This window comes from Hetaerina americana, unplaced genomic scaffold (assembly GCF_022747635.1).
Source record: "Hetaerina americana unplaced genomic scaffold, ioHetAmer1.1.p SCAF_7, whole genome shotgun sequence".
Taxonomy (NCBI): Eukaryota; Metazoa; Arthropoda; class Insecta; order Odonata; family Calopterygidae; genus Hetaerina; species Hetaerina americana.
The window spans coordinates 13730087-13755251 of NW_027287316.1; the positions used below are offsets into that span (position 1 = coordinate 13730087).

General features: G+C 37.1%; 1 protein-coding gene across 2 annotated transcripts in view; it reads left to right on the plus strand.

The window, feature by feature from the left end:
- The first annotated feature begins 436 nt into the window (after positions 1-436).
- Doa (Darkener of apricot) overlaps positions 437-25165 on the plus strand; it is a 106224-nt gene continuing 81495 nt past the window's right edge. Inside the window, exons 1-3 of one of the 2 annotated variants that reach the window (XM_071594790.1) lie at positions 437-534; positions 620-699; positions 5722-5876. In XM_071594790.1, coding sequence (XP_071450891.1) covers positions 664-699; positions 5722-5876 — 191 coding nt within the window. In that variant the 5' untranslated portion in view covers positions 437-534; positions 620-663. Of the gene's footprint in view, positions 535-619; positions 700-5721; positions 5877-17872; positions 17943-25165 lie in introns of those variants that run through there. The other variant, XM_071594792.1, reaches the window with a different exon arrangement.

Here is a 25165-nt window from a genome sequence, read left to right on the forward strand (position 1 = left end):
ATTCTTAAGTATTCTCTTGGATTTATAAATATATTGTTCCTTTTCGGCATTTTGTAAAGTATTTCGTGGATATTTCCCATAAAACGAACTGGTATTATTAATAAATCTCACCGAATAGCATTATCACTCTCTGCAAATCATATCTTTAGTATTATATTCAAATATTTCAGCAAAAAATTAACATAAAGATTGATTCAGTCAAATGAAAATGAACAAAATATACATCACACGAGTGTCTCACACTTAAGTAAGAAACCACAACAAATATCTTTCAAATATTTATGCACCATCAAAACTACAACTTCTGCTTCGCATTTATGTGCTAACGTGTCATCACAGCGTGTGAAATTTCAGCATTCATTTGTTTTCGCCTCCTCGATGCTAGCGATTCTAGCCAATCAGGAAAGAAGTTTCGATCCAATGTTCTGGACTTTGTTACGTACGGAAGTGCTTGACGGCTTCGTTGCAAGGGCTTATTTTTCGTCTATTGTTGATTACATTTGGAGGAAGATCAACTTTTTTAGAGAAATAAATGTGAGTACGCTTATTTTGGTATAGTAATTCCGTGAGTAGTGTACTGTACTGGCGGAATTTGGGTTTACATCTCATGTTTTCTTAGGCACTTCCTGGTGTGAACCAACGCATCTGCAACGAATTCTCAAAATGGCCGACACTGCTGTAGGATATTATCAGCATCAGGTAGTTGAGATTCGTTGCTTTTGCTGATGTTTATTGTTTTCCTGATATGTTCTTGACTACATGGTTAAAGTTAACCTTAGCCATCACAGAAATGTTTAATTTTATCAATCAAAATTTAAATTTGCGGCAAGGGATGCCGTTGATCGAATTTTAGCGTGGTTAATCAGGAAGTATCAATTTGTTGGGTTTTGTAATTGTTAAAACGGAAAGTAGTACTTTTAAACTGCGGTGTTCGTCATGTGGACACGACCTCTAATGTTGGTGATAGAAACATAGACGCATTTCATCACATAGGCCATCTTGAATGTTAGACGCTAGTTTTTGTACGAAGTTTTCTGGTTTTCATCACTTTTACAACTAATTGTGTAAGTATACAATCTACATCTTTACCCTTTACCACCAATATACCTTGGCCCAAATCGTATTGGTGCCAATTCTTAAAAAATCCGTTAGAAATTTGTATGCGCTGGTAGGTTTTTATTAAACGTAGCTATTATGAAGGCAGTACTTCATGACATTTTCCATAGAACTGAGTCATTTCCTCTCTAGCATTTTCCCGCGTTTTGGGTATGAGTAATGAGAATGGCTGACGGTGATATCCTTTGTTTATGTATAACTGTTTCTAAATTAAGGATGAATGTTGGTTTTAGGTTGAGATTTATCAGTTTCTATTTAATGTTAAAACTTTGAAACGCTACGCTGCAGTCTCAAAATTTTCATATGCTTCAGTCCACATATTCATTTTATATATGAAAATAAGTCGCCTCGAATTTAAACCAATGTTTCATTAGTTACAAGATTAGTTACGAAGTGAAATGTTTTTCATGATTTTGAGGTATCACAGGGTATAAATGTCATACCTCCGTCACAAAAATTGAAGTTTCATTACAATCCCCTCGAAATGCTTTCATAATACCCACATAGTATGTTTACAATTGGTTTTATCTACCAACTGAAAACGCATATCTGTTAATCATAAAACTGCTGTAATAATGTTGTTTGCTTCATGGAATATTTAGATTGTTGAAATGTGGATCAATTATTTATAATATATCGCTTTTGTTAAAGCTTTTCAATTTCCAATCTTATTTTGCTCATGTGGTAATTTTTTGAGGTTTATAATCAACAATATTCTTCAAATCTCCATTATTTTGCCAATTAGCTTCAAAATGTGTGAAGAAACGGATGAATGGACATGATAAATCTAGTGAAATGATTGATGTAAAATCTTAAATCAGCATTCTAAATCGCTGTAGGTTTCAATAGCAGAATTGCTAACACCAATTTTACTGCCGTTAAAATGCTGCATATACTCCATTATAATGATGTCAAAGTCGAGTAATCTACAGGATTCACTTTGCTTGTTGCGTAAAATGATTAAATAAAAAAATGCTTAATTTAAGTACACTTTCTAAGTTTTGCTTAGTGAAATTTAGCAAAGTTTGTCTATAATGTATTTTTCATTATCATTTTCAAATGTAATAAATTGGTTTTTGTTTATGTAAAAGTTTAAAATTACTGTCATATTAGTAGGTTGTTCGGTAAATGGCTACTTGAATCTCCTTAGACAAACTATTAACTTACCCTTTTTCTGACACTGTGCATCTGGTTATGTTGGTTGGGGAAATATTGTAATGGAGGAAGGTTATAACTGCTTAAAACTGGGGTCCCACGCAGTAAGTTGAGTTGATATTAGGAAATCGTTGCCACTGTATCACGAGAAATTGCAATGTCATGGTAAATTGAAAAAAGTGTGAATTCGTGCCCTTTATCTTGAACCACCGAAAAATATAGCTGTCATTCAATATAAATTATGGACTTGTCAAGTATATTTGAGTCATTAAAGTCTACTTTGGGAATATAGGCTCTTATTCCATGCCACAGTAAATGTGAAAACTTATCCATTATTGAAATAGAAAGAAAGACTCGTACTTTTCCACAGATTTTATTATACGGTACAACGCGTTTCACCGACTTTCAGGTACCTGATGATGCCGCAAGTCGGTGAAACGCGTTGTACCGTATAATAAAATCTGTGGAAAAGTACGAGTCTTTCTTTCTATTTCAATAATGGATATCAATTACTTCCACGAAGTGAAGCCTGAAACAATAGAATATATTGTGAAAACTTATGTTATTCCTTTTTTGCCCTTGCCCTTTTAAGTCCTGCAACATTTGACGTGAGCATCTTATTGGCTAATGCGGCTACTGCCAATGAATTTGATTCTTGTAAAGATTTTGAAGGACTTCTTGGTGTTATTTGATTTTGTTAATTTTTGAACTTATTTCTTATTAATATTATTTGTTTTTATTTTTACAAAGATATTGTTTTCATAATAGCTTCCCTTAGTGTCATAGGATTTGTAGGGAGGGTTCAAAAGGAGAGGTGTAAATATTTAACTTAGAATTGGATGTTCCTGTTGCACTTCTTTTATTTAGGTGAAAAAGTAAAAAAAATCGGCCGTTGATAATTTGAGTCTTCAGCTACTTATTCAATTGAATGTATATGTATTCATGTATGTAAAATATTTTCTTATTTTACAGAGATATAACTATTATTTTATGCTAATAAAACCTTCATGCATGTACCTACAGCTGATGGAACAAGAAATCAGAGTGTTTCATTGGCCGAATAGTCTCATATAACACCTTCAAGTTTCATGTTATAAATGCTGAAATAAAATTAATTTTCTATATTTGAAGAGTATTATTGGTCCAAGTTTCTTTAACATCAAATTTCAGGAATATTCATAGGTATTGGCAGAAAATGGCTATGGCAGAATAGCAGTGAATATTATAGAATATTGAAAGGTTTAAAATTGTATTTCCTTAGAAGAAGGAGCTATAGAATACTGTCATTCGATCATATATTTCATTACAAGTTGATAGAATATATGGCCTTTGTCTTACAACTGCTTTGTAAAAATGAATTGTACTTGTCACCATGCTACAACCTTGGGACAGTATGAGACCAAATCAAGCATTGTATGTAAAAGAGAGACCTGATATAAGGGAGAATATTGTATTTTTTTTCAATTCCCATCTCTTAAACATTTTCATGAACTTTCCAACCCTTAATGTCACCCTAAAATTTCTCCCCTCCTTTTATTGCCATCATGCTCTTGCAATGTGTGCTGAATATTGTTCTTTCTTAATATTAAAAGAGCATTCATCTCCCTATGTTATCATGTAAATATTTTTCCCTTAAAGTAGTAAGTGCTTTTAGTGTACATTTTCTTCTCTTGCTCATAATATGTTGGCTCAATAGGTATCTGGCGAAAGCACGCTAAGCATTAAGGTAATTTTTTTATCCCCAAGTCCAGATTGCCTGTCATTAGAGTTTTAGTCTTGTTCGAAGGTATAAGTTGTAACAAGTTTCTCAAATCAAAGGAGAATATTTTGACTACTGGATTTGACACCCTTTCACCAATTTTTTCTAAACTAACCCTTCCTTACTTCTCCTTGGTGTTCATATATTGTTTTAAAATTGGCTTGTTTTAAGGACACTTGTAATATTTCATATTTTAAGATTCTCTTGGACCACATTCTCCAACGACTTTCTTGTCTGCATCTTCCTTAAACCATTGACCACTTGCATGTATGTTCACTGAGTTGACTCATCCATTCTCTATACACAATCGAACCTGCTTAGGTTGGTAATCTGGGAATCCAGTATATGTTCATATGATTTCATGCCCTCCTTTCTGTCATAATTACTGCAAGCTCTCTTCATATACTGCATTTAGTTGACATTATTGCTAATCGTAGCGGAACAAAGCTGATTTTCCATTCAATGATGTGGGAAGGAATACATTTTTGTACACCACTATTTATGCTCCATTAGAAGTATTCTATTTGCTGCATACCACGTATAGCTAATGCCATTTGTTGTGTCACAATTTGTGTATATTTAACACTGTTTATTAATTGTATGACCATTAACAAACATTCTATTTCTGATTGCACACTCACTAAGTGTTCATTCTTCCCCAATGATTGTTAATTATAACTCAATTGTGTTTGACATATTTTGGACATCCTTGGATCCAGAGAGTCCCAACCCAGGGTATGCTAAGGTTTGACCAGAGTTCTATCTTCTGTTGTGCAACAGTGCAGGTCCCTCATCCTACTAAGAATAAGCATTTCTTTTCTCAATGGTCTCATAGTGATTTGCCTAATTAATCTTGCCTTTCTGGAGTTTTAGCAAAGCAGTATTTGAAAAATACTAATTATGCTAAAAATACTAAATATACTAAAAATTAAAATGCCCGATTATGGAGAAAATATTCATTTCCTAAGCTTATAGGATTAAAAAACAAATGGTTAAGAGCCTAAACCTTCTCTTCTATTCCAAAGAAACTGCGGGAGATGCCGCAACAGTAACTTTTAACGGAGTCATCCGCTAATGTGCATTTCAATGCAACAATTTCAGAGTGTAAAAATCATTCACATCAAAATCATCCCAGTCAAGGCGAATGATTTTTACACTCTGAAATTGTTGCATTGACTTCTCTTCTATGGTTGCATAATGATATTTAAGCATTTTTGCTACACGATTGACTTGTAATTATTGCATGTGTGATGAAATATTCATTTTAAAAAAGGATTAACTGCCAAAGTTAGGCTACTTCCAGATAAGATATTCTGCATCATATCATTCTCATTCTGCATCACATCATCTGTTCATCCGGAATTCATGCATATCTGGCTGTTTCCATCGCAATTCCTGACAATTGCAATTAATAAATATTAATGGCAATTTTAAAAAAAGTAATCTCATGGTTTTCTCATTGACTTAAAAACTTGTTTTCGACATTTAACTCAAATTTCTAAATTATGTTTGTAAGAACAGTGAAGGCAAGTATGGCTGCTCAGACTGAGATCAGGATTCTGTCATGTGGTACAAGATCTGTTGGCACATGTTTTAGGTTCCTTGATGTAAAGGGTTGACATTCAATCCCTTAAAAGTACTCTCCCATTGGATATCATCTTCTTACTCCTCTTCATTCTCTTTCCTAACAGATGCCTCGCACCAGGAGACGCAACCGTTCAGTGTCGAGGTCTCGCTCGCATTCCTATTCATATGATCGAGAGGTGAAGAGACGGCGAGTGGACTCGCCCTATGGTAGCAATCGATACCAGCATCCAGCAAGTCCATACCAAAGAGGTTCATACAGGTTGGTGTTAAGTACACATTATTAATACCTATTGTGGCTACTGGCTTTGTGCCATCAGCTTTTCATAATTGCACTCGCCTATATCTTGAAATTAAATGTCAGTTCTTTGAAAAGAGTAAATTAACAAGTCTGTTGCATGAAATAAGCCGAAGTGCCTGGATTTTCTCAGAAAAGGGTTTTGAGTTTTTCAGTTGTGACTAACGAATGAATGGTATAATAATGTAAACAGAAAATGGGAACCTCATTGCTAATTAGATGGTATATCGAGCCTTATTTGAAGTTGCATTTCAGGTGAAACCCTGGAAGTTATATTTAGCATGTTTATCAGCTTTGTATAAATAATGTATTTTTCATTGGTCTAGTTCTTAAGAAGGGTATTAAATATTTTATTGATTGGAAATGTGAAGGGTTATCATCCTTGGCATAATTTTATTTGCAAAAGCCAGAAATTTTAGAAATTGCAAATATTTGGGTTGGTAGTGAAAATCTGAGTGATTATGATGCAAGCTGATTTTACATTGTTGGATTAGCATTGAAATTAGCCATGTTTGCAGCTGGTGTCTTCTGCGAGAAATCTTAATTTCTGCTTGACATAAGAATAGATTTTTTAGATTAGAGAATAGAAGTGTACTCGCTCAAGCAGCATATAGGTTTTTTCATTCGGAAAAAAATCAATATTACCCTGTCTGCTCAACTATATCATGCCTTGAAATTGAAATCACAACTCATGCCACAATTTTGCACTTCTCCTTTTCACTAATATTTGTTTGATTTTTTGTGAAGGAAGTTAACTTGCAAACATTTTCAATACTCGAGCATTGACTACTCAGTAATGTGAAAATTTTCATGAAATTATTGGATTATTTACCAGATGTGTCTTTTGTTAAGTAGGCTATTTTAGGAGTTGTAAGACTTCATGATGGGCTACCTAATTGCTGTAAGGGCGGCCAGGGACCGATAGGAATTGGAAACATAAGTGGTTTTAGGGAAAGATGTAACAAATGATTGGGGAATTTACATTGTTAAAGAATTTTCAATCATGTTTCAGTGGTAAATTTATGTACAAGTCTTGATTAGGTTCATTAACTCATGGTTGCTATAAACTGTCACCCAAGGGACAATGTGCCTATTGGATAATTTAGAAGTTAGTTTAAATTTGTGGTCCTCTCAGGTCAACCCTAATCAAAGTTATCATTCCTCCCAGATATCTCCTTGCAACTTTCCCTAAACTTCGCCATTATTTGCTATCGTTTGAATTAGTATTACATTTTTTGTTATCCTATCATTATGTGAAAATATATTGATCTCAGCCTGGTGGATTCTGTGGCCACGTACAGCTGGATGCCTTTTTACACTCATCTGAGCTGCTTCTGCCCATTGGGGGTGTCAAAACATAAGAGCACCCCTCCTCATAGCAGTGGCTGCCATCTGTTCTTCAGTTGTATTTGAGCCTTTAATCTTCACCTTATTAGGATCTGTTTTGCAAACAGTCTTGTCCTTTAAAAGACATTTCAGTGAAGCAACTCATATTACAGCTTCTGTAGTCCATTTCCTAATAGTCAGTTTTTCTAAAGTTAACTATTTAATTATCTTCCAAATGTGAAATAATATTTAACACATTCTGCAGGGTGTAGTTTAATGATAGAATAGAGTCTTAGATAATGCAGGGGAGTATAGGCATACTGTCTTCGAATTTTGTTCATTATAATAGAGCTACCTTTTAAATTCTGAAGGAATATGTAAATGGTCTTTAAATTATCATAGCTTTTTGACTACTTCCATTTATCGCATTTTACCTGTGAACGTACCGTGTCATCTGCCAAAATAGTTGTATGATAACTTCATTTTGGTGTATAAAATGTTTAAATTTATTTTTGAAGTCCTGTTCAAAATGAAAGAAATAACTGCATTCATTATATTAGGTAATATATATGCTAAATGGTGAAACACAATTCAGCAGCTATCAGGATAGGTTTTTTTGAGGAAGTGGATAGTAATTTACCCATTTAATATATGGAGTGATGACTAGCATTTTTGCATCAAATGAATTTTTGAAATGGTAGGCTCTCATTCAAGGTAAGCTTAAGCAGGGCTGGCTAACTATGAGTACATTTATTAGCCTTGCCTAGCAATTCATAATCTGACAACACACATTACACTAAACACTTCTTCAGGTCTTCGTACATTCCACCTCCCTCTATTATGACCAAATGCTTGCCTCTCCTGCTTTCCCTCCTATCACAGTCTTCAGCATTACATCAAAACTATTTATACAATTCTCTTGCCTCTTTTGAATTACAAAAGTTCCAAAGCAAAGTTTTTGTTAATCTTTTCTTAAAATCCTTGCTCTTTGTCATTAATTCCCATCTTTTGTGAAATCTTTGCCTAGCACAATTCTTCTGTTGTCCCTACTTCCTTGACCATCTTGGTCTTGTTCCTGTGGCTTAGTTTTTTATATTGATTCTAATCCCACCTATTATAACATATTGTCTAATGTGCTCATGAATAATTCTAATACTCTGGATAGCTAAATTGTAACTGTCCACCAATCTGATTTTATGAATTTCCAACCAACTTCTCCTTCATTTTCCCAAATCTTGCCTCAACTCTTTCCATGTCTCTCGTACCACTCTTATTGTGTTAAGAAGCTTATGCCCTATTGGGCAGCTGTACCTCAATACCCTACTTCATAATTCCTATCCTGATTCATTGTCCGCCAAATGCACATGAGCAGTCTTGAGGTGCACTGGTTGTGGATAAGTTGTTTATTCCTCCAGTTTCCTCCTATCTTGGGTGATACATTCATTAATTCTGCCCAATGTGTTCTGAAGAACGCTTTCACGGAATCAAAGAAAAAAAATCCATCCTGGTTGTTATTTGCTCGAGTTACATCTATGGAGTCACGTGTATCTATCAGTCTCCTGCACTGAAACTGATGCAGTCTCCTGCACTGAAACTGATGCATCCCTCAAATAATATTCTGAGTCGATTAATAATTTTGCTATTTTATCTTTGATAGTGTGCATTGTGTAATTTTTCCCGTCATACTGTTTGACAATACTTTCCCCGCAGTTTCCTCCCGTTTGACAATGCCCCGTCCTGCACACCCAGTTCACCTTTCCCTAGTAAACTCTTCACATCCTTGCACTGCTTCTTCAACCACACTTATTTCTCCTTAGTTTCTTGCCTCATTTTATTTGTTATTGCCTAATACTGTACCAATTTCAAAACATATTAATGCATAGTAGCAGATAACTCCATTAAAGTTACTGTCACTATCTCCCACAGTTCTTTAAATATCTCCTTATAATTTCTTAATTCCTAATTCTGTTTACATTTTGGTTTACATTAAATAATGGTTTTGTATTGTGGTTATATAAAGAGAAAGCATTCATCTCTTTCACAAGCTAGTCTTAAATGGCTACAAATGAAGTAGTGTGTTCCACAGACTAGTGGATTATGGTATGGTTTCTCTCCTACATGGTTATTTCATGCTACAGTGACTAAGTCAGTTGAGAACCAATTAATATGAAAAATAAACACCAGTGTATGCTTAGGATTTTTGAGCCAGCTTAGTCAGCTGTCCCTTTTTACTGCAGGCAACTTGCAACAAACTTAAGTTGAAATAACCAAAAATACCATTAGATGAGGGTCAATTCAGACATTGTAATGAATACAGAAGTTACAAATTGAACGTTCCCTTCACTGGATAATTAAAGCTGTCAAAATTCGAACTCTTGGAAAAGCCTCTGAAGGAGATTGAAATTTGTTCATCCTGAACATCATAGGTAGTATGTCCATGCATGCATTTTACGTGATTGAAAAAACTACTACATACCTACAGGGTGTAGATTCTGCAAATCATTAGTTTTATGTTTCATGTGTGTGGTGGTCATTCCAGTGGTGTTTGCTTGTTATCTTTTTTTCTTAAAATAAAAAATGTTTGTAAGATCTAATAACATCATTGACTGTCCTAGATGCATTTGTGTATTGTTCAGAGATAGGACTCAGTAACTCAAAACCTGCTAGTGATTCTATATCATTTGAAAGTATTCTACCCTCTTTTAGGCTTGAACTTAAGGATTAAGTTCCTCAAGGAACTTGGGCATTCTTTTCTGTCTCAGGAATTTCAATCTGCTTATTGTGGTCTTTCAGCTTCCTGAAATCTTCATTGTTCAATTGTTCTGTGCCAACTTGTAATAATTCAACAAAATCGTTTATATCACGTAAGGTCGGGTCATTATCACAATATCGACACATCCAACAAATCATCCACATGCACTCAAGCCCAGAGTACATCTGTAATGTGACAGAAACATATTCTACTGGTATCTGTAATGTACAAGTAACAGCATCTACTGAGCTACCAGCTAACTATTGCAACTACCCGTAGTAAAAGTCAAACAACACCTTAAAATATTATGCCGATCATGCCATTCCATGTGACATTGAGTCTGTGTAATTCAGGGACTTATCGTTCTTTGAAGTATTTTTTGTTGCACAAAGTTACTTCATTTTTTTCAATCGTAGAAAAATTACACCGAATGATGCTGTATGCTGTTAATATTATGCTAGTCCCAGGTTTTTAACAATGAGAGTTGTAATGTTCACATTAATCCTTTTGGAATGTGTGAGAGTTATAAAAACAAATTGCCAAAAAAAACAGCAATCTGGTGCATTTATGAAATTGACTGATACATCTTTTGTAATTTGGTGCTGGCAGTAGTAAGCATTTTGAGGTACCAGTGTTAAAATCGAATACTGAGGTTTTGGTTCCAAATTCTATGTTCCATGGAAAGTTAATTAAACCTGAAGGTTAATGATAGATTATTTTTCTGAATGCTGCAAATTTACCCCAGTACATGAACCATTGTTTCATAAGGAAGGAAATAATTACTTCTTTTTTGTATAAATAAATTAATGCTATTTCTTTAAGTACCCTCTTCACATTAGGATCCAGGCTTTTACAAACTACAACTCCCATTCTATGGATGGCTAGCATTCTCTTTCTATGCTATGTTCTTACTATGCATCCCTTTAGTGAGTTTGTCTATTTTGTGTGTGATAAATCCTCCTGATGAAATGTTTTCCTGTGCAGTGCAGTATTATGTTATCTAAATAATACCAACCCTGAAGTTACACTCTGCTCGTGTGGTATACATTGCAATTGAACCTTCCACTAATTGCTCCCTAGATGATAGTTGGTCACTGTTATTGCTGGTATTTTCTTGGTAAATAATCATTAAATTTAGAATGGTTCTATGCTGCAGCCTTAATATCAACTTCATACAATATTTGTTGCGGTGCTTTCTTTCTCTAAGATATGTCTGCAGCATCTGATTTTTGCAGCTCATGCAAGAAATACAATGAATGTAGCTACCACACAATTTGGTTTTATGTTCTCCCCCTCTATCAAACTTTTGTATACCAGCATGGATTTATCATAATGAAAAGTGGAAACCATTGTTACAATGTTGTCTCCATTTCATCACTGTCATTTTAACTGGATTCTGTGCCATAACTACTCCTTTTTAAGGATTTTTCTTTTATTTATTGGGAAATGTTATGCCAGTATAGGTTAATTGATGAAGAAATTTGCCGAGAATGGGAGAGTCCCAGACTCACAAGGAGTTCTACTAATTTAAGAACAGTTTGCACCGTTCAACTTGTAGTATTTTAATTTTAGGTGTGACAATGTCATTTGCACCTAGTTTTTTACTTGTGTAAAGCCCTGTAAGTTGATGCTAATATTGGGCCCTTAAACATCTGTAGGCTAAGAATGACCACAAATATACGCTGCCTGCTTCACACGGCTTCTCCGGTTTTCATATCATATTTTGATTACCTCAGGGGAATATAATGATTGAAGAATAAGTGACCCTTCCATAATGCCGAAGGCATACATTTATAGAAATATCTCTGCTTGGTAAATGCACCTCCTGATGTTCATTGTTTTGGTGAGATATAACTAAAAAAATAATTTTGTGTGGTCTGGCATTCCTCGATACATATCTTTATTTCTTTGCCTGTAAAATGAAGAAATTTGCAAAGAATTTCAAATCTCTCTCTTGTTATGACATATCCTAACTTGAGTATATGATTCTTGACATGATAACACATAGTCAAGGTGGAGGATTCTGAATAAATCCCTTCAGCTAAAACAAAACGTACTCTACATTTAATTCTATGTTTCACGCCAATAGTTTCAACATAACCAGTGCCAAAAAACTACTAATAAATGCTTTGCCACACAAGTTCTCTCTTTATCCCTCTTTGAGGTCACAAATACGAATGAAATTCCCATGGTGCTCCACTTAATGTGTCATATCCTCCCCAACAAAGTGTTAGGAATCATAGCCATTGGTTTATATCATGTCAATTTCTGATCTGACATGGAGCTCATGTTCACTATTACTGTCAAATAATGAGATATCCTCAGATTCACTGCCTAATAAGACAACCGTCAGTTGATTAGTCAGCAAGATTGGACTAACCTCCTTGTGGATGGAACTGTGACATCCATGGGATAGGGAGAGTGAAATATTATTTATTCTTCTTTCAGTGCAGTTAAAATCACATGCTCTATTTTTGGTATCCACAGACTGAATTTATTTTAGCCTCTCTGCATTGAAAACTGAATGATAATGTTTTGTGTCTGTGTATGGATGCACGAAAGTGAGACCCTTATGTGCCAGTCCAGGGTAGAGAAGAGTAGGCAGCTAATTCATTCTTTGTTTTAGTGGGGGGGACACAATCAGGGCAGGCTTTGCTCATTAAAGATTATGCTGTGTAACCCTAAAATATGGGTTGTGTGGTCAATTTATGCATGTAGGTATAGGTTTAATGTTCATATCCCCCCTGCACTTCTTTTGTTTACTAGAAATTGCAATTTCAGAAGCATCCTTTAATATATCTTGTAGTCAGAACATTAGACAGGAGAAAGTGGTTATTATGAAAGAGGCATAGGTTATTGATGAATTTGTTTTGCTGCAATTTTAGCTTGATCAAAAATAGGGAATTATAATTACCAATTAGAAAATTTCTGTTTGAAGTATACAATTATGATTAGATATTATTATTATTATTATTACCTTTTATTTGCCCAGAGATCACAATACAAAAATACCAGGTGGGTGAAGTATGTACATGATATAAGGCACGTCAATGAGGAGCAAAGACACAGGCTCAGTTAAGATACATAAAAGAATAGATGCTCATAGTTACATAAGTGTTTGGTACAAACCCATGAACATCGGCTGTAACATGCACATACAATATCAAATTCAGAAAAATCATTGATCACAAACATGAATCAGACCATTACCATTGCTAGAAACTAAAAGTATGAACTTACTGGTCGGGAATATTGTTGAGATATTCATCAACCGAGTAAAACATATTGCGTTGTAGATATCTTTTTAGTTTATGCCTGAATACGGCAGTTCCCTGTGTATCCTTGATACTTTTGGGTAGTTTGTTAAATAATCTGATGCCCATTTCATTGGGTCCTAATTTCAATGCTTTAGTTCTTATATTTTCATAATGGAAGTCATTCCTGCCTCTGGTGTAATGATGATGATAGGCAGAGTTAAGAGAATAGTTGCCGATGTTATTTTTTATATATAGAATTAAAAACATAATGTAGATGCATGGGAGTGGTAGCAAATTTAATTCATGGAAAATAGGCCTTGATGGAGCATTGTAAGGTTTCCTGGCGATGATTCTAATAGCTTTCTTTTGCATTTTAAAGATGGTTTGAGAAATAGCAGCTGATCCCCATAATATTATACTGTAGGTTATATTTGAGTAAATTTCCCCATAGTACAAATTGAGTAGTACAGTTTTACTTGTAGTTTCATACAGGTGTCTTAATAAGTAGCAAGTTGAACTGAGCTTGTGTTGGAGGGCTTTTACATGAGTATCCCAAGAAATATTTGCACATAGAGAAATACCTAGAAATTTGCATTCTGTCACACGCTCAATTGATAGGTCATTGATTTTTACCAGCAGATCATCTGATATGTTCTTATTGTGTGTAAAGTTTACTATTTTACTTTTATTTACATTTAAGTCTAGAAGGTTGTCTGTACACCACTTGTTTATAGCAAGTGTGACAGACTTAGCTTTTTCCACAAGGCTGGGATATGTTTGTGTTGATATTATTATATTAGTGTCGTCAGCGTACAACACTGGTATTATTCCATCATTATTTGGTAAGCAGTTAGGTAGGTCATTGATGTAAATCAGAAAGAGGAGTGGCCCAAGGGTTGAGCCTTGTGGAACACCTTTGTTAACTTGGTATGCTTCGGATGAATATTTTGATGTTGATGGAAGCACAAGAATGGTGAGGTAAAGAACGTTTATTGAAATTTCTACATTTTAATGCACAATAGTAGATGACTCTTAAAAGTTAATGTTTTGGCATTTCCCACAGTTCTTTGAGTTGTGGGAAATTGAATTGCAAAATTTGCTTATAGATTCATTGGAATTGGAAATATTTGGTGGTTTTATATGGCAAACATACTTGTAGGATGGCACTATAAAATGTGTGATACAACAGCCTTGTTATTTGATTTTTCTTTTCCTGATCACTTCATAGAAAAATTCTTCTTGTTATGTCTTCGGTGTTGTGCCATAGGTTATCATGAACTTGTCAGAAGTGTGTCTGGCTTATCTCAAGTTTGGATTCTGTTCCATAATTCGCCCAAAGATTTTGTTCTGTATATTGCTTATCATGTGTAAATATTACAAACTACTTACAAAATTGCCAAGTGTAAATGTGAAGCAAAGCATTAAAATGTCATTGAAGACAAGTCCATTTAAAGGAGACCATTCCATTGATAATTACCGTGGTCAAGTCATATGGAGGACCTAGAAATCCATGTGTAACACCTTGAGAACTGAAACTGGGAGAGTATCAAATATTGTATAACTTCATATGTAATATGAAGTTATTTTTATGTATGTGTTTATATTTATACATTAAATTTTATATTTAGTCAAGAAATAATTCATTAATGTGACAAATACAATTGCAAATATCCTTTATAAAGGATAAAAGACAACTTGCATTAAGTTAAATAAGATAAAAGACAAGCAGCATTAAGCAAATTATCTAAGGTTTAGCCCAGTGGGAATTAGTACTATTGAGCTACACTGCGATAAGTGTACTGAATCACGATTCCTCACCCTTTCTCTTGTACAAGATTTAGATTTACAAGATTCTATTAAGGGATACTCCATGATTACATTATAAAATCCAAACCTTGGGATTCAGTGTTCATGTTTGGATGTGTAATTGTGATAATTATTGGTGAATAAAAAGTAAAGAAGTAAAATTGGTATTAATAATAATAATTGGTGAATAGTATTAAGTAGTGACTGTAGTCAACATTTATAATTTAAAAGCAGTGGTATACGTATGTGGTAGTGTTTCGACACTTTAATATTCCTGTGAATGATAAGTACACATATAGGTATTCAAATTGAGCTTTTCCACTTCAAAATTCCTGCAATTAATTACATAATGTTTTTCTTTGTCTAGCCTTGCAGATCATATTATCCCAGCTGAAAAGAAAAGGAATTGACATTTTTAAGTACTGGGATTTGTTTATATTTGTATTAGAATTGGATACTAATGTGGCCCCTGGGTGGATGCTATAAAAACCTTATACAATCCCAATTTAGCACTGGGTGTTTAACCCAAAAAGAGAAATCTCAACTGCAATAATAATGTGGGGCTTATTTTTTTACTGCTTTTGGAGTAAGTCATTAATGGCAGACTTGGTTTTGGTGCCGCAACTTGAAATTCATGCCCAAATTCATATTTACTTTGAGTAATTACTCTTTAAAATGTAAGATGTTTCAGAAAATTGTTATTTTTTTAGGTGTTGTTCAACTTCACTCAGTTTTTAAAGATTAATCCTGAGTTGAACGGACGAAATGCATTGGTATTTATATAGATAGGTTATACTGTAAAACATTTTGTGACTTGGAGATTAGAATTTAATGTTCTTCCTCCTTGAAGAATGTTGTAGTCTTTGAATGGAAATATAATACGTGCCCATTATTTTCTATCCTGCTGTCATGGCATTGGTTCAAACAGTTAATACCAATGCTGGAATAGAGAGCTTTAATTTTAAGTATTTGCTTTAGAGGGGTAATGAACACTCATTGAACTTCTGATCAAGTATTGTGCAGGCAATTTGTTGAAATTCTGCTGTTCTTTAATTCTTGCTCGGCCATTGGCTGCCTAGAAATTGCATTGGAGATTAAAATCAGGTTTTATGTACATAATAAGTATTTGTTGACCCTCATATTTCCAGTGGGAAGTAATTCCAACCTAATGTTGGAGCATGAGGGGATATATGACATTGTATTGGCAGGAATCAATATTTTTTGTCTAATTTGACCCATAACTGCTGCACAGAGTAGATTTCTACTTCTTGCTAATTGCCGTCTATATGAAGCCAGTTGTTTTTGTGGTTATCATGTTGTTATATGAAGAAATAAGGGTGTATAATAGCCAAGACACTTCCTATTGTATAGCCTATACAACCTAACTATTAGTAAGCCTAGTGCCATTCATCATCATTGGTTTAAGGTATATCGATATATTTCTTACCATAGTAATAATACGTCATAATTTGGTGACAACATTTTATGCATTTGAATTGATTCTGGCAGAGTTCCTGCTACCAGACATGATAGTGAGGGCCATGTAGCAGTATTCCATTTTGTTTCTAAAAAATTGTTTAAACACATATTGATCATATATTCATTCATGATTTGCAAAATATTTTCCAACATATCTCTGGTGTTAGCATGAATGTTGATGTATACAATATTAAAGTGATTTAGTATGCTTAGTAAAACAGTTTCATAGAAGAGATGTCATTCTCATGCACAAGATTTCCATGAATGGAATTTCAAAAGGTTTTGGCTATGTGGAGTGAATTAAATGATTGACTGACACAATACATTGAGAAGACAATGCTTGTTAAATCATATTGAAAGAAAGTTGATAGGATAGATCAGGTGTGAGGTGAAGGCTAGAAAGGTACATAACCTCAAGTGGTACAATTTGGGGAATACATATTTTGGAGAAATGTATAGGATCAATATCAGATGAGTAGAATTTTTCATGAACACAGAAAGCATGTACAAGAAAGGACTTCCTTAGCATTCAACATTTTTCACAATATTGCATGCAGGTTTTCTTGATTTTGGGTGAGTTAGGTAGACAATAACAACTGTTTGGTTTCATTTGCTGAGCTGCTTGACCACCTTTCCTCGTAAAGAAAAAAACGGGAGGAGAATGTTAAGAAATTATCTATCGAAATTGCACAATTATAAAAAACCAAAATTAAATAGCGCTGGACGCCGGAATTAATTTGCTCGCCAACTGGTGAAGGTGCGTGCACACGATGGTATCGTGAGAGGGCGGGGTGGTTGCCAAAGAATCGACCTTTATATCCACGAAATATTCTTTATTCCGTCCACGCAATTGATTTTTTCTCATTTATATTCGATACGGGCTATATTAGGCTTCCTTTTCCTGGTGGCCTCTGGTGACCGATTGGTAGTTGGCATTGCATGTATAAATACGCAACCAGGTTTCCGCATTCATATTCATTTTATAATAATAGTGACCAATTTTAGGATTTCGAGCGTTCGGGAAATAATCGAAAAGAGTGAATTATGGAAGAAAATGTCAAATATCTGTTTGTTGATTACGGACACCATAGAGTTAGAAGTTCGCAAGTGGGATTTTATCTTTCAATATAGATGAATTATTTCAGCTGCGGGCATAACCAAAATAGTGGTGCCATTTTTTTTGTGGCATTGATTTGTTTCACTTCTGACGTCCGCCACCGTTGCTTGGACATGAGCCCACCTCACTTGCGTGACGCAATATCGCCCCCTTGTTGTTTAGTGGTGCGGGATTCTTGAGGTCCTGGACGCTCCAGGCGGAGTGCGCGCGCGGGCGTCTCCGAGGCCAGTCCCGAAGAGAGGCAGACCTCCACTCCACCTCCTCCTTCGTATGGGAACTGGTGCCTTCTCCTGGTCAGTGCCCCTCCCCCATCCTGCCACGGGTTCTTCCTGCTGGTGTCGTTGGTTACTGCTTTTCTCGGTGGGCATAGACTGACGTGTTTCAGTCCCTAGAGACGTCGGCATCCGGCTTTCCCTTTCCGCGTTGCAATGCCTTAAAGGAAGTGTTGAATGCCACGGCTCTGGTAGGTGCGACATGCGTGACAGGATGACCACGAGGACGCTGGGCGAACCACGGGAAATGAGTCGTGAAAGAGCTTTTTGTATCGTTATCGACGTTGGAAAACTATGACTTAAGTTTATTGGAAAGATTTTCGCGGAGAAATTCAATCCAATTTTGGGATTGTTTGTTCAGAATGTGACTAATAGCGGCACCCGTATGTTGCGTTATTTTTAGATGAGCTAAGAAACTGAGAAGGGTAGTGACCACTAGGAAAGTGTTACAGGTGCCGAAGCTATGAACGGATTTAGGTTTCGGTGGTTGTTTAATGCTCATAAGAATACTAATCAAGTAGTAAAATCATGGTATGTTATGTCAATTTTGGTGTACTCTTTGACCGAAATGTCACCGTAGTAATACCTCGTAGGGCCTACGTACATTATATTTTTATGACGTAAACCTTGGCACTTTGTGTGTGGCTGTCGGAAATTCTTTCGTTGTTCACCAGTAACGGCTTCGAGGCCCCTTGCTCCCATGACCGCAGGGTCTGTGATCCTGGGCATGTGAACCCCGCTTGGAAGTGGATCTATCGTGGACCGCAATCAAGTAATATGTACAACTGTTGTGAAAATATTTAATGGAGAGTGTCCACATAGCTGTCATGTTATTTTCAAATCATTAATAACTGGATTGATTATTTGCCTAAAACCACGACGTTCTCGGATTTTATCTAAATCGAACTGCCTGGTAAAACGGCGCATTCCCTACTCATTTGCTTTCACCACCGCTCTAAATTAACCCATGACTCGTGCAGAACCCCCTCCTAGGCACGCATTGATGGGGACCAGAATTCTTCGGGATGACAAACTCAGTCCGTCGAGGAAATCGTACACCAAGCAGCCGGCTGGGCTACCCAGGTGGGCAACGTGCCGGTTTGTCACCTCACTGGCTTGAGTCCCGCGCAGGGGATGGATGTGCTCAGTCATCTCTGGTAGCTCAGCCCCCTGGGACATCTGATGACGAGCCAGTGTGTGGTGACTGTGGGGATCCCAGGGGTAGACGGGTCACTGTGTGCACGCGGATAGCAGATGGAAATACACGTGTGGCGACTTGCACAGAGGACGAAAATTGTTGAAAGACTTCCCTTGAATGACAGATTCCTCGCGTTTAATTTGTTTGACCTTGTTTCCGACTTGCACTAAAATCATTAAGCTTATTATTCAATTATGGAATTCAATAACATTAATTTGTATTATTCTACTAATGCTATCTTATTGTGGGTGTGATGGTAGGATTCAAAGTTATGTCAGAGGTTTCATCGCATTATGTCCCTACTTAAACAGTTCTTATTTCTGTTTTCATTTGATTGTCTTTGGAAGTGCGTAGCGAACTTAATGGTGTATGAATCACTTCAGATAATTTGCCTCAATATATATATTTTCTTTGCAAATTAAGGTTTACCCAAGGTAACACTCGTGTTATGCTATTTTAATCGAAATGGTTCTAGATATTATGTTGAAGATCAACTATTCCCTAGATAATTGGTGCAGATATGGGAATCTGTCGTGGTTTGCTCCGCTTAGCCGAAATAATACATGTATATTTTACTATAAAGCATTTTAACATCGGTGACACCGCCGAATTGTTCCAACGTGTTGTCGGCCCCCATGCATGTTACAGACAAACGAGATTCTATCTATTCCCTGACTTATGATTTCTTAAGTATTCCGTCAAAAGTCATGAAATTCCAATTGTTCGTGTTTTTAGTAATCCTACGACATGGTGAAGCTGCCAAAGAGCTACTCGTAGAAGTTGAACTTGTAATCGAAACGCGTAGTGTGGGAGCTTGTTTACAAGGCTTGCACATCTGTCAAATTCCTCTTTAGTCTGTTTTTGACGTTCCTTATTCCGGCCCCGAAATCAGGACACTTAAATCGTATCATTTAACAAGGGAAATCGCATTCTAGAAATGATTTTTATTCGATTTTCAGTGATTTATACAGAAACACTTGGGATATTTATTTCCTCACCTATTCTTGTACCCAGCTGCCAATCACAGACGATTAGAGCAGTCTGAAGAGACTACTGATTGAATCAACATTATTTTTGTAGGAATCCATATTTCTTTAATTCAACGGAAAATTCCAAGTATTCTTCCATTGTTTTTCATCTTCGTGATTGAAATCGTTTGGCAGTCGACACTGCTTCGAATACGACAGCCGTTTCCTTGCGCGAACTATGGATGGAATCTGACTTGACGACTACTAAATGCTTGTTGGTATTTAAGCGTAAACACTGCCGTCGACGAAATCAAAACAAAGAGTTGGCGCATGCGCGAAATTCGAAAGGAGAGGTGGATCGTGTAAAAGAATTCATCCGAGACTCAAGCTTAGAGTGCATCCATTGTTGGACATCCAAATTTAAGTAATGAAGTAAGTAGCGTGTAAAACGACCTTTCGAGAGTGTGAAAGGAGAGTTGGACGCCATGAAAAACCACTTTATCCGTCGTTAAAATTTGATAACTGCCATTGTATTAAGGATCCGTAATGTAATAGCGGTTTTTAATTATGCAATTGTGCAAGTTACATTATTCGTCCCAAAGGGTCAATCCCTTAACGTGCCTTTACCCCTTGCCACTTCTCCGGAAGGTATGATGATGGAATTAGGTCTTGGTCTTTAATAAATGGTTTTCACTCGTCGAACTCACCGTGTTAGAAGCAGCTTAAGAGAGGAACGCCCTCCCTGACCCCACTATAATTCTAGCCACTATTTTATCGTGCTTAAACTCACGGCTGAGGGGAAACTGTCTTCTCCCTGTTGCTTTGTTTTTAGTTGTTTTCCAAAACTTGCACTTTTTTGCTCTTAGAGGTGTTCCCACCGACCAGTCTTTTTCTTTCGTTTGTGTTGTCGTCGGCTAAGACTGGTCCCGGTTTGTGTCGGCCCATGTCATATGATGTGCTTACGATCGTCTTACGCGTTCGAATTATATTCCGTCAGTGGTTTCCTCATTTTGTCATGATCGGGCACTTGCTTAGTGTTTTCCGAGGGATTTTCGTATTTTTCCGCTCCGTGCTATAAGTAGGCCCCATTTTTCTTTCATCCACAGGAATTAAGCGCTCCCAAAGTTGTAATATTCTTACAATAGGCTCATTGAAGTCGCCCAAGTTAGATAATATAATTACAGTATAATAGTCACACTTGGAAAGCCCAATTTTCTTATTATGAACCATTTTGTCCACTTTTTGGATGTTCTTTGATTATTTTTCACAACATCATCCAATCCGTCATGGATAACTTATGGTACCAACGTTCGCTTTGTTTAATAATTACTAAAGTCCACTAGAGACACGATTGAGTCCTGTCCTGTAGAATTTAGTTTATAGTTCTATAGTTTATTAAGTCTATAGCTGTAGAATTTACTCTTCATTGTGAGGTTCTGCGCTCGCCCCTTACCCCCATAGAGTGTTCGTCCTAAGTAGAAGGTTTTAAGCAGCTCATATAGCCATATTTTGAATAGCTCTTTGCACATTTCAATTGGTCTCTGATGTTGTTCGCCCCATGGCCAAAGTGCTCGAACAAATTTTAATATTCAGCGGTTTTTAAGAGCCAGGGATATTTAGTTTAACTCTCTGGGAGACTGGATGTGGAATTTCGCGTTCTCGTCCGCGTCGCTGACACTCAGTAGATTTTTCTGCTTGCCACCGATGAGTGCGTCCCCGCTTCAGGTTGTCAATCCCTCACCGTTGAGTGATTGAGGTTGGCGGTCGGGCGCTACGTCGCCTCCACCCCCTTCCACCATTTCTGTGCCTTCCCCATCCCTATCCTGCTCGATCCCCCCCTCACCCCAGTCACCCGTTAATTGTAGATCGTGTCGTCAGGTGTACAGGGGGACAGCCGTGTTTTTTTTTTGCTGTCCACTTAACGTTGACGGTGACAGCATGACCATATTTGACAGAAATTGCGGTCAATGAAAACAGGAATAACATAGTTCTAACTTTGCTTGCGTAAACTGGTTCCGCGGGCCGTGGGTCTCGGGTCTCTTGCAGTGTTGGGATCGGAAATACATTTTCATGTAAACTAACGAAGTTCTTTAAATGGCATTACGGAAATCCCTGGTAAGAGTGCGGATCCCTTCTAGGTACACGAAATGGGGAGCTCTCAGTTTATTATATTCATGATCATTTGCTTGTCCGACTGACCGTCGCTTGCCCTATTCAATTCTGTTCATTGTTTAATTTGTTGCTTAATGTTTTTTAGTGGAGCTATCAATTATAGGGGAGTTTTACGAAAGTATTATTAGATTTTAATAAGTTAAATGATAACTGAAATTGCCGTGTGTCCACGATTCAAACAACACCTATATCGGTGTTCGGTAGTTTTTTACCACAGTTCATTAGGCAGTTGCTCGTTTTGCTTTTACTGTGAATACCATTCCGTACTTGGATAGCCAAGGCGGCTTCGGCTAGTGCTGGGGGTCCCGGCCTATCGCCAACCTGCTTCACGGGGTAAACATTGGAATCGTCTTATAACCTGGGTGGATAAAAGCGACATATTTTACGAATTTAGAGAGTTGGTAGTGCCTTTTCTCAGGAATGAATAATTTCGGCGCGATTGAATCATTTCCCCCTGTCGCGTAATGTCATGGATGTCAGTAGAATAGTAGCCAATCTATTTAGACGAGCATCTCTCTAGCTTCTCCGAAACTTAACGTGATTCCCATACTACGTCATGGTAATGAGCACTGCGTGGAATGGGAAATATATGCAATAAAAACTACTTTGACCCTGGCGCGTATTTATTTTAACTGTATAAATCTTTAGTACTGTTTTTCTTTTTTCCTAACCATGGTTTCCCGAGTCGCTCTCCCCTTCTCATTAAGTTGGCATTGGAAGAAAATGCTGTGTAGTTAGCGATTATCAGGCTGCACGAGAAATATTTATCACCGAATAAGTTAAGCATTATTTATACATGTATTTGTTTCATTATTTCTAACAGTTCGTAATGCAAAGGGTTTATATCTCGTCGTTCGTTTTTGAAATTTGAGACACGTAAAGAGACAGGAAAAGACAGAATCCAGAAAAGAAGAGTGGGTAATCCCCACCAAGAGTGGGTGGATTATTGTGAATACCTTCACAATAATATGTACATTTACGATGGACCTTACAATATGCTCATAGGTACTCCCAGTTCACCTCGGTTGTTCACTGCTGATTACTCGAGACCATCTCAGCAAAAAGCAATCGTCTCTGTAGCCGAGCCCATTAATTGTAAGAGGTCCTGTGTGTTAAGCCACTGCACAGCGGCACGGCATTAAGAAATGTATGTATGGGCTGATGACACCAAGCGTTAGGTGTGGACTTGCGGGCCGGGAACTCTCCACTCGGCTGCCTCCTCCTTCGATGTGTTGCTGACGTCCCATCCTCGAGCGCCCTCTCGTCACCTTGGGGCCACTGGGGGAGAAAAGACCGTGGTATTCGCTCTCGTTTGGGCGAAAGTAGTCACTCGGGTCCCGGCGCCTCCTCCGGCAATGGCGCTCTGGCCCTCTTTCGGAAGCCACTTTCACTTCCAGGCTCATCTTCAGCGGGACAGGGAAGGGGTCCTAATGCTTCTTTGCGTTAATTGGCCTCGTTGATAGCGAGTTGTCCAATCGATGCATCTCCCCTTCTCGATGCCAGTTTTTTTTGACTGCCTTCGTAATTACGACCTCACGAGAAATCTTCACTTTTTTAAATGGCCAACGGAGGAGTCATTTCGGCCCCATTTCAGTTCAGGGAGCGCTTTCACTTTTGAATTTAGAAGCCGGCCAGCATTAGGATTTGTGAAGAAATTAACTGATGAAAAGTGGACGTAGGATAAGGCATCCGTTTTGATCAGTACGAATTGTATAAGTTTATTTCATTTTAGCTCCGTTTTCGCATCCAAATGAAATTCATGACGTGTCGATTTCACGTAACACAGGGATAAAACATTAGTAGGAATGGAGTTATAGGAAATACTCTGATGTGCCATTGCGAATGCGTTGTAAAAAGGCGTGAAATGTGATGTGGAATAAAACACTGCAGGGAGGGAGTCCTAGGAGCTTAATTCATCCTATTCCATTGTCTTCTGCCCTCTCGCGGGTCATTTTTTGATCTATTGGGCAATTTAAAACTACTGTTTCACACATTGCATACTTTGTTTTTTAAAATCGATTCGGGTATATTCCCAATGTTTCTGATTTTGTTCCTCTAAATCTAGTACTAAGTGGGACACGCGTTGAAATCTAGGCTGGAGTACTTTCGTGATTGGGAAGCCCGTGAACGCTCGAGTATTTTTATCGTGGTCGTGAGTTTTAGGATCCCCTGCACGATTTAACGATCTCGACAATCATGAAAAAATGAAGTGGTTTTGATTTTTATGAATAAATCAAGGCATTTTAGTATTGGGTTAGTGACATTTCTGGACTATGAAATAACATACTTTAATATTAGCGTCGGAAAATTTGAAATTTTTACCTCAAAGGAGCTGATTGCCATAACAACGAAAGCGGTCATTCTTCAAGAATGTGCAAGAAAGCGAGACCGCTACGAGCACTGAGTTTGTAACTATGGGGACCGGCTTTTTTCTCCTTTCGAATGGCTACAGTTGCGTAAATGCAGTTCGACACAATTTTTTTATAAAGCTAACTTCGAAGGTGTTTGAAAATTGTTCTTTAAGGCCAGGCTTCATGTGTCAATTTTTTGGATCCGGAGAGGCATTTTATTTCCAATTAAATCATGTCTATATTCTTTGTTTGAATGGTTGAATTTTTCGTTGGAACCCTCGTAGTAGTATTTAGGAGGAGGCGAACGACAGCTAAGGTCATTTGCGCCATAAGGGATGCATAGGAAAGGATGAAGGGTGGAGAGAAACCCGGCGTCGGCATTAGCCTACTGTTAACGAAAAGCGCCATGGGGTCCACAGCTTAACGTCCCATCCGACGGACAGCGTACTCTCTCAAAGTGCCCTCCACAAAACACCTCAAGTACGGATCAAGATACCTCTAAAAAATATTCAACACCGCCGGGATTTGAGCCCGGGCCCTCTGGGTGGGAAGCCA